Source organism: Canis lupus, chromosome 25 (genome assembly GCF_011100685.1).
Source record: "Canis lupus familiaris isolate Mischka breed German Shepherd chromosome 25, alternate assembly UU_Cfam_GSD_1.0, whole genome shotgun sequence".
In the NCBI taxonomy this organism is placed as follows: domain Eukaryota; kingdom Metazoa; phylum Chordata; class Mammalia; order Carnivora; family Canidae; genus Canis; species Canis lupus.
Window position 1 is genome coordinate 26,060,546 of NC_049246.1, and position 11,002 is coordinate 26,071,547.

The 11,002-nt window shown below is 39.5% G+C and overlaps 1 protein-coding gene and 1 pseudogene across 1 annotated transcript; both read left to right on the forward strand.

The window, feature by feature from the left end:
- The first annotated feature begins 1,223 nt into the window (after positions 1 to 1,223).
- On the forward strand, positions 1,224 to 7,402 carry LOC119877551 (annotated as a pseudogene).
- Positions 7,353 to 10,469, forward strand: DEFB134 (defensin beta 134). The gene is made up of 2 exons (XM_038573063.1): positions 7,353 to 7,495; positions 9,524 to 10,469. Exons 1-2 carry the CDS (start codon positions 7,438 to 7,440, stop codon positions 9,664 to 9,666), a joined length of 201 nt encoding a protein of 66 aa, XP_038428991.1. The 5' UTR covers positions 7,353 to 7,437; the 3' UTR covers positions 9,667 to 10,469.
- Positions 10,470 to 11,002: the final 533 nt, after the last annotated feature.

Below are 11,002 nucleotides of genomic sequence, written 5' to 3' on the forward strand. Positions count from 1 at the left end.
GAGAGTCATTAAGGAGGTGCTTTGGCAAAATGGAGTCATGCAAGGCATATAGATATGAGTCCACTGTGCACCTTTGCAAAAATGTAACTTTATTTTTTTAATAAATGAACCTAATTCTTATTATGAACCTCATTCCTCCTGGTCACAGAAACTTAAACTCAGTGTATTCAGAATTGCTTGTTTTCTCTAAATTATTTGTAAATTCAAGACTTAAGCAGTGGTGAGGCATCTGGGAAAGCACTGATGATGTTAACATTACTAAGACAATCAACATTCCTACCTGGTCTTCAGTCACCAGCCAATGTACAACAGCTAAGTTGCGTCTTGTTCTTTTAAAAAAAAAAAAAAAAGATTTATTTATTTGTGATAGAGAGAGAGACAGAGAGAGAGGCAGAGACATAGGAGGAGGGAGAAGCAGGCTCCATGCAGGGAGCCCGACGAGACTCGATCCGGGTCTCCAGGATCGCGCCCTGGGCCAAAGGCAGGCGCCAAACCGCTGAGCCACCCAGGGATCCCCTGCTTCTTGTTCCTGATAAAATTCTTAAAAACTCTTTGGGTGAAGCTCATTCTTTAGTCTATGCGATAACTCTGCCACTCAAGCATCGTTCGAGCTTGCCAGAAATTCCAGGGGGAGTATCTATTGCTCCACCACATCCATGGTGATCCCAGTCATACAGGATTCTACTACTACTCTCTTCCCATGCTGAGGGAACCCGTATGAGGGAAGGGGGACAAATATCTACCTCAGATCTATCTACCAAAGAAAACCAATCAATGCTGTGTTATGGTCTTGCCACCTCGCTGAGCTCCACTCACACAAGGAAACACGAGTGCACCATGACATCAGACTCTACCCAGAGTTTCTACTCTCCATCACCTCCTCCCGTTTCCTTTCCCTCCCACTTTGTGGAATCCAGGACTGGAGAGAAAAACAATGACACTTCTCCCCCCACTACCTGAGCTGTTCATCTTCCTTCATGCCCATTTTATCCTTCTTCCTCTACCTTATTCAAGACTTGGTTTAGAGAAAGAATAAGCTCTTCATGCATCTGCATTCTCCAAAATCTGTCATAAAATCTGAGTCCAAGAGTTCCTTCCAGTGCCCAAGTGAACATAGTCTCTTTTTTTAAATTCAGTTTAGTTAACATATAGAGTATTACTAGTTTCAGGGGTAGAATTTAGTGGTTCATCAGTTGCATATAACACTCGGTACTCATTACATCATGCCCTCCTTAATGCCCATCTACCCAGTTACTTCATGCCCCCACTCCCCCTCCTGTAACCTCAGTTTGTCTCCACCTCATGTGGGACCATATCCTGCCTGCTCTATTCTCACAGCTTTGTCCCACACCTGTATCTTTCTCATGCCTCCGAATGCACTGAACAGCTGTGCAGATTGCTCACTGCACAAGCCTCGGGGCATCATTCACAGAGGCAATGAGGTGAGTTGCACAATGGTACATAATAGCTCTGTGGGCAGCCTCCATACTTTATATATTGTCTTTGTCATGTCAGAGTCCCTCAGAGGCTTCCTTGAGTTGGCAGCTCTGAGCTCCTTTCCCCATTTCTAAGAGTCTTGCACAGAGATGTATTTCTGTATTATAAGAAAAAAAAGTTCATTATGACAAGTGGTAATTAATGTGTGTCTAAGTATTAGGGAGAAGCGTGGGGAATGATGAGGAGAGGGGAGCCATGGAGCATACAGGCCTTACATAAAGGGTAACTTCTACTCAATTCTAATAGATTCTTGTCATGCAGAGAATGCCAAAAGAATGTTGCCATATCTTCTGGTTTATTTGATGGAAATAGAAATCTGGATTTTTAGGGGGATCAGGCTGTCTCAGTAGAGCCTAGGACTCTTTTTTTTTAATCTTCCTTGAGTGTTTTTTAATCTAAAATCTATTAATTAAGGGGCACCTGGGTGGCTCAGTGGTTGAGCATCTGCCTTTGGCTCAGGTTGTGATCCTGGGGTCCTGAGATCAAGTCCCACATCAGGCTCTCCATAGGGAGCCTCTTCTCCCTCTGCTTATGTCTCTGCCTCTCTCTGTGTGTCTCTCATGAATAAATAAACAAAATCTTTAAAAATAAAAAATAAAATAAATTAACATATAGTGTATTATCAGTTTCAGAGGTAGAGTTTAGTGATTCATCAGTTGCACCCAGTGTTCATTACATCACATGCCCTCCTTAATGCTCATCACCTAATTAATCCCACCCATCTTCCCTCCAGCAACCCTGTTTGGTCCCTATAGTTAAGAGTCTCATGGTTTGCCTCCCTCTCTGTTTTAATCTTATTTTATTTTTCCTTCCCTTCCCCTATGTTTATCTGTTTCATTTCTTAAATTCCACATATGAATGAGATGATAGGATATTTGTTTTCTCTGACTGACCTGTTTTGCTTATCATAATACCCTCTAGTTCTGTCCACATCATTGCAAATGGTAAGATTTCATTCTTTTGATGGCTCAGTAATATTCCATTGTGTGTGTGTGTGTGTGTGTGTGTGTGTACACCAGATTTTCTTTATCTATTCATCTGTCAATGGACATCTGAGTTCTTTCCATATTTTGGCTATTGTGAACATCATCTTTTGACATGCAGAAGTCTGTTCTTTGTTTCTCTCTTTTTGAGAGGAAAAGGTACACATTGTTCAGAATATAGTAATGGTCAATTAAGTGTTTTAGACTTTTGAAAACAGGAAAAAGATGAAATGCTTTTTAAAAATATTGTTAAAATCAAAATCTAACAAATTAGTAAGAAATTTCCCAAACAAAATCCAGGTGTAGGGAGGGTAGGCAAATTCTAAGATAGCTTCCAATGATTCCTGCCTCCTAGGATCCATGCTTTTATGTAATCCTTTCCTGTTGAGCCACTCAATTCTAATGGATTGTATAGAGTTGACTCTTGAACAATGTGTGTTTAAACTACATGGCTCCACTTGCAGATTTTTTTTAATGAATATATTGGAGGGGCTCCTGGGTGACATCCAACTCTTGGTTTCAGGTCAGGCTGTGATCTCAGGGTCGTGAGATTGAGCCCTCTCACTTCCCTGCTCTCTCTCTGTCTTTAAAATAAATAAATCTAAATAAGTAAATAAAAAAATAGGAAAACTTTTTGAAGATTTGTGACAACTTGAAAAAACTCACAAATGAACCATGTAGCTGAGAAACACAGAAAAAAATAGGAAAAAGTTAAGTATGTCATGAATGCATAAAACATATGTAAATACTATTCTATCACTCTATCACTTACTACTATAAAATATATTATAAATAATATATTTATATGAATATATAAGTATGTCTGCCTCTCTCTCTGTGTTCCTATGAGTAAACAAAATAAAACAATATTTAATAATAAATAAATAAATAAATAAATAAATAAATAATAACAAAGAAGACAATACTCCATACCATAGTCTATGGAATATCCATCTATAGATAGTCAGATATAGCTTAAAATATTTTTCAAATATTGAAAATATAAATACAAATATTAAAAGATAAATACAAAATTCATGGCAAAAATGGGTCTGCTTAGGTCAGGGGAACAAATAGGGGATAAAATATATTCTTCTTTTATTTCATTTATCTACTTTTCCTTTCATTTTATATTTCTTTGTACCTGTTGTATCAATTTTTAAAATAAAAATAAATGTGAAACAGGCAGACATAAATAAATAAATCCAGCATAAGACCGTAATAAAAACAAACAAACAAAAAAAAAGGAAATTCATCAACCCATTGCTGCAGCTACACCAGCAAGTGTAAAAGTTGCACTTTTTTGCAAAATACTTTTTTTAAAGATTTTATTTATTTATTCATGAGAGACAGAGAGAGAGAGAGGCAGAGACACAGGCAGAGGGAGAAGCAGGCTCCCTATGGGAACCTAATACGGGACTTGATTCCCAGGCCCGGAATCACACCCTGAGCCCAAGGCAGATGCTCAACGGCTGAGCCACCCAGGCATCCCTGCAAAATACTTTTTAGGTCATAATGAAAATGCAGCTTTTATGTAGCAGGTGTAAGATTGCTATAAGAAGGCATACTTATAGACTATAATGTGATTAGAGAAAAAGCAAAGTCAATTTAAAGCAAAAGGAAGGTGAAGAATCTAAAGCTGGAAATTTTAATTCCAGCAAAGGATGGTTTGATAATTTTAGAAGGAGGTTTAACTTTTAAAATGTCATGATAACAGAAAAAGAAGCTTCTGCTGACTAAGAGACAGTAAACAAATTCCCAGATGCAATGAAGAAAATGTATCTATTCTAGCATATGGGTTAAAAGAAAAAACTGTCAAAAATATTGCTACAATATTTTGTTAATGAGTACAAAATATAAAGAGATGCAAACAGGAACACCAACAACATAAATTATAGTGATAAGAAAATAAATGTGTGGATTTTTTATGCAATTAAAGTTGTTATTACCGGGATCCCTGGGTGGCGCAGCGGTTTGGCGCCTGCCTTTGGCCCAGGGCGTGATCCTGGAGATCCGGGATCGAATCCCACGTCGGGCTCCCGGTGCATGGAGCCTGCTTCTCCCTCTGCCTGCGTCTCTGCCTCTCTCTCTCTCACTGTGTGCCTATCATGAATAAATAAAAAAAAAAAAATTAAAAAAATAAAAAAATAAAAAAAAATAAAGTTGTTATTACCAACTTAAAATAGACTTAGAACTATAACATGTATGATGACAGCTTTATGGTAATCACAAGGTAAAAACCTGTAATAAATACACAAATAATAAAGAGAAAATAATAAAAGAATACCACTACAAAAAAATCAGTTAGCAAAGAAAGACAGCAAAAGAGGAAGAAAAGAATTTAAAAACCTACGAAAAAAGGAGGCACCTAGATGACCCAGTTGGTTTAGCACCTGACTTCAGCTCAGGTCTCAATGGAGACATTCAAATGGTCAACAGATAAATAAAAGGTCTTCAACATCACTAATCATCAGGGAAAATCAAATCAAAATCCAGCAATATATTATCTCACATGTGCTAGAATGGCTATTTTTTTTTTTAAAGGCAAAAGATACGAAATGTTGGCAAAGGTGGAAAAAAAGGAACTGTTGAGCACTATTTCTGGGAATGTAAATTGAGACAGCCATTATGGAAAAGAGTATAGAGATTCCACAAAAAATTAAAATTACATGTGATCAGCAATCCCATTTCTAGGTACATATCCAAAGGAAAATATATCAATATCTCAAAGAGTTAACTGCACCCTTGTGTTTGCTGCAGCATTATTTACAATAGCCAGGATATGGAAACAACCAAGTTCCATCGGCAGCAGGAGTGAGAGAGCCCCAAGAGAGCACTGAGCAGCCCCACCACTGCAGCCAGCTTACTTACCATCACACCGTGGAAGGAGCCCAGCTGCCACAGCCGGCCCCACTCACCATCACCTGCAACCTTGAACAGCGAGGCCCAGACGGAGCAGCTACCTACCGCCTCTCTCTCAGTGCTGCCGACACCAAGCCCAGCACCACCAGCAGTCCCAGGCCTCCTCATACCAGCAGCACCTGCCAGTGGGGACAAGAAGGTCATTCAAGGAAGGTTTTGAGAACATACGGTTTCATCAACAGAAATGACACTAAGGAAGATGTATTTGTACACCAGACTGCCATAAACAAAAATAACCCCCAGGAAGTTCCTCTGCAGTGTTTGAGATGGAGAGACTATGGAGTTTGACGTTGTTGAAGGAGGAAAGGGAAATGTGACAGCTCCTGGTGGAGCTCCAGTGCAAGGCTATAAATACACAGCAGATGGTAACCATTACCCACGCTATTCACGCAAGTACCTGCAGCAGTACCAGAATAGGGAGAATGGGAAAAGGAGGGCTGTGCACAGTTCCCACCTTAGGACATGGAGACCCTATGGGCGTCAACTCTCCTGTGCAGGGACAAGCGGTGGAGGGAGCTGACAAGCAGGGTGCAGGAGAACAAGGTATACCAGTGAGACAGAATATGCATCAGGATTATAAACCACAATTCCACAGGGGTCCTCCTTGCTAAAGACAGCCTAAAGAGGACAGCAATGAAAAAGAGAAGGAAAAAAGGAAAACCAAGGAGAGGAGACCCAAGGTCAACAGCCACCTCCATGTCAGTACCAATACAACTTCAATTACCCACATAGACACCCAGAAAACCCTAAACCACATGATGGCAAAGAGACAAAAATAGCCAATCCACCAGCTGAGAATTTATCTGCTCTGAGGCTGAATAGGTTAGGGCTGTGTAAATACTGGTTCACCATCTCTACCATCTATACCATTGTCTGGTTTACTCATCCAATAAGAAGAAACGAATATGAAATTCTGGCAATAAGAAATACGTTTGAAGCTAAAGATCTTAAGTGCTTTGTTTTGGCCCACTTACCACATAAATGGAACTATCTGCATTATCTATGCAGCATGGGGTTTTTATTATTTTTACCTGAAGATGTCTCTTTTGGTAATGACAAATGTGTTTTCAAAAAAGGGGGGGGGGGGGGGGACACCTGGGTGGCTCAGTGATTGAGCGTCTGCCTTTGGCTCTGATCATGATCCTGGAGTCCTAGGATTGAGTCCTGCATCAGGCTCACCACAAGGAGCCTTGCTTCTCTCTCTGCCTATGTCTCTGCCTCTCTTTCTGTGTCTCTCATGAATAAATAAATAAAATCTTTAAAAAAAAAAAAAAAAAAGAAAGCTTGAGCTTTTTTCTCAATATACCTTTAAAGTTTTTAAGTTGTTTCATATCTGGCCAAGTTGAGATTTTTAAGAGTCTCATTTTTAATTTGTAATAAAATTTTACAACTTGATTTTTTTCAAAAAAAAAAAAAAAACAAAAAGCAAACACCTGTTAATAAAGGTCTTAAATAATTGTCAGAAAGAAAAGATATGAAAACAACCTCAGAGACTGTCAATGCTAAGTGGATAAAGAAGATATGGGATGGGACACCTGGGTGGCTCAGTCGGTTAAAAGCCTGATTCTTCATTTCAGCTCAGGTCATGATCTCAGGGATGGTGAGATCCAGCCCTGCATGGGGCTCTGTGCTCAGTGGAGAGCCTGAGATTTTCTCCCTCTCCCTCTGCCCCTATCCCCCTGCCCATGTGTGTGTGCACATGCTCTCTTTCTTTCTCTCTCTCTTAAATAAATAAATATTTTTTAAAAAATATTTTCTTTTCATTTGCTTAAAAAAGAAAAAGTACAGTTCTCAGATCTCCAGGAGTACCTTTGGAAAATGCAGGTGGGGGAGCAGTGCCTTTGTCAATAGGAAAAGCTGTCAAACGGGAAAGGGCTGTCAATTTTTTCCTCACATAAGCATTGCCAACTCCTCTGCCTCAGGGAAGATCAGTGACCTGAGAGGTTTGTATGGGAGGGCGCACTCAACCTTCTCTTACTATACTCTGACAGCCAGAGTAAGATCCTGCCACCAGCCTCAACAGAGGCTCCCAGCCATGAAGCCTCTCCTCGTTGTGCTTATCTTGCTCTTCTTTTGGGACCCAGTGCTGGCAGGTAAAATGGGGAACTGGTGTGGCGGGGAGGGAGTCATTTGTCTAGAAGAGCAATTCCGCCAAGCAGACCTATAAACGTCTTCCCACCATGAATCCTTCTATTTTCAAAGTAGGAATCAATATCAATCGGTTTGATGTTAGCAAGACCTGAGCTTAAATCTTGGCTCCCCAGCTTGTGTTAGCCATGCAGTTTGAGACAAAAGTCTAATTATCTCTGAATCTTAGTTTCTTCATTCACAAAGTGGCAATAATACCAACCTCAGCGTCTTGCAAGGATTAAATGTGATAATGTTTGGAATAGGCCCGTATGTAATATGTACAGTACTGACTCATGAGAGCTATCATTATATTGTCATTAGTAATGCCCCATCCTGTTTTGCCACTATTGTTTACTCTCCAATTTAGGAACATGTCTAGGCATAATAGTCAAAACCAGCAAATAGCAATAACACAATTTGTTAGGCTTTCTAATTTACTGAAATTGTTCATAGTTAATTTATTATCTGTAGATGCCTTAGATAACAGAGAAACAGATTTGGAATTGCTTGTTCCAAAAGAATTAATAAGCTTTATGTGCTAATGAGATGAGATAGCAAGTAGAGAGACATGAGAGACACGGAGCACTGGCTGGTCTCAAACTTTAGCTTGACGATATTCATTACTGACTTTTGAAGTCTCTTCTTGAATATTCTCTTCACTCAGTGCTACTGAATCAGTCCAAATACATATGTTATAGTATCCCTTTAATTTCTCACCCTCCTGCAAGTAATCTCTAGGAAGATGAACCACATTTTGGGGTCAGGTGACTCAATAGGCTGGATTTAAGAATCCATACAATCCAGGCCTCTTGAAGCTGTTGATGAGACTAATTCCACTATGGTTTATGGGGATGGATTCATGGCCTCTAGACAGCCAACAAGGTAGTCTACAATGTTGCCTTTAGTGCCCGACACATTCCCAAAGCTCATCACTTCCATAGGAATTTCTTGTCATGTTATGTAAACCTCTACATTTCATTTTCTCAGGCTTTCATCTTGCCAGCTAAGTAACCCTAATCCCTTTTCTCCCTATAGGATGGTTATCCTCCAGGGCATGATGACATGCATAGGATATGTGTTGACTCAAAATTTCTACAGATGATCAAATATTTTACACTTTTCATTTTAACACCTTCTTACATATAGAAATAAAGTTATTCATATTTTGATAATTCTACAGAATAGCATGTCTATAAAAGTATAAACTCAGCTCAAAATGCCTTGGGCCCCAGTAAGATATAGTAAATCTTCAGAATATATTTCATCCTCCCCTGAACTCATAATGTCACCCTATGCTGCAAATGCTTCACTGGACTTGTCATGTTTTCTTCTCTCTTGTAGATATTTTGTGTTTCTTCTCTTTTTCATCTAGACTGAAAATTCTTTGACATTAAGGTCTATATCATACTCAAATCTGTACCCCAACAGTACCCGGAGTTATAAAAATTGGTTTTGTAATGAATACATAATTAAATAATGAGTGAATGACTACATGCATAGGTAACCTGATTGAGTATATTAACTGACCGATTTGGGCAAACTTCCAAATTACCAATTATCTTAGCTCAGCTACCATAACAAAATGCCACAAATTGTGTGGTTTAAACAAATATTATTTTCTCACAGTCCTGGAGGCTGGAGGGTCCAAAATCAACTGTAGGCTGATTCAGTTTCTGATGAGAGCTACCTTCCTGGCTTTTAGACAGTCAACCTCTCCACCATCCTACACCCTACACTTACAACCTCAATTAACTTTAGTTACCTCTGAGACTCCCTCTCTTCAAATATAATCAGATTGGAGTTTAGGGTTTTAACATATGAATGGAGGGGGAGGGGGAGGTGAAGGGAAGCTGTAGGGTTTTTTTTCCAGTTACAGAAACAATCATTATAATCAAGTCTCCTTGGAATCCAGTTTGATAAAAATGGAGGTACTAATTCCACAGTCCAAAGAGACTCATAGTGAATTATCTTTCCATTCATTTTCTTTCCAGGTTTGAATCCACTGTCATCAGAAATACACAGGAAATGCTATGGGAATGGTATCTGCAGACTTGAGTGCTTTACAAGTGAAATGTTAGTTGACTACTGTCTGTTTCAACTAGAGTGCTGTATCAAAGGAAACCCGGAGCCCTGACAGGAGAAGCCAGTGAATGCCAATTAACTTGAATATCCTTGACATCCTCTCCACCATCTTTTACACAGTCAGAGAATTTAGATTAAACTGTGACACTGTGATGTGCCCACAGCTGTTGGGTTTTAGTATTTTTTAAATAAGCCATCAGAATCTTGTGTTTGAAAAGCTGAGCTGCTGCCTTCCTAAAGACAGCTAAGCTTCTCATGAAAACTTAGGATATATTTTCTCACTTCAAAGTGATATCTATTTTCTTCTCAGCACCTATTTCTCTCTTTACTCATAGAAAGGATGTCTTAATTATTTATAGAGGCTTCAAATTGTAGAAACATCATTTTACACCTAGGCTTTACCCTACCATTCCTTCAGCTCCCCATTCACCTTCTCTGTGGACTGTGCATCTTAGGAAAAAGGTCTGCCCTGGCCCCCTGATGACCTTGTATATTTCTCACTAAACTACATAGGCAAGGTTTAACTGCCAAGCTGGCCCAAGTCTTGGCTGAGTTGGACTCTGTAGTTCTTCATGAAACACAAGGGAAAAGGGCAGTCATAAACCAGGTTCTCAGCCCTTCCTGGTTTCAGAAAGTGAAAGCATAGTACTTTCCACCTCAACCTCCTTAGGTTCAGCTACAGATTATCCAACCACTTGGCTATGGTTCATAGTTGACTCCTCAGCAGCAGAGTGACCCAAAATCTCTGCTATCCATCATCTGGCCCCTTTGTTGGGTGCATCCTGTAGCACTAGGAGGTAACACCATGCTGATCTTGCTTTGTTGTATGTGTAAGTAATAAATTTTCTAAGTTCATATTGGACTCACTGTTTTCTTTACCAGCCAAACTTATGAAGATGTAATAGGCAAAACTACAACTTCTTTGTGGTGCTGGTTATCCTACTAACTATAGTGATTCTATTGAATATCTGCCTAATTGCTCAACACCATCAATCTACATACAGATGCATGAGTGTGGAGTTCTGCACCTACTGTTCAGCACAAAGGGTCCACTGGCAAAGAGGATAGATTCTGGATATGGAGCAATTTTCTTTAATTTCAGTGCTGAATACATCACATTGAATGATTTTTGTCAATAGATGAGTGGATGGATCAATAGATGAATGGAGGGATGCCTGGGTGGCTCAGCGGTTAAGGGTCTGCCTTTGGCTCAGGGCATGATCCTGGGGTCCCAGGATCAAGTTCTGCATTAGGCTTCCTGCAGAGAGCCTGCTTCTCCCTCTACCTATGTCTCTGTCTCTCTTTCTGTGTCTCCTAAAAATAAATAAATTTTTAAAAATCTATAAAAAAAATAGATGAATGGATTTCAAAGATAGACTGCGTGAACT

Bases quoted from the DNA above. Each gene is read 5' to 3' on its own strand.
- DEFB134 (XM_038573063.1), top strand. From the start codon at position 7,438: ATGAAGCCTCTCCTCGTTGTGCTTATCTTGCTCTTCTTTTGGGACCCA. The intron at 7,496-9,523 runs GTAAAATGGGGA...TTTTCTTTCCAG, and splicing joins TTGGGACCCAGTGCTGGCAG to GTTTGAATCCACTGTCATCA.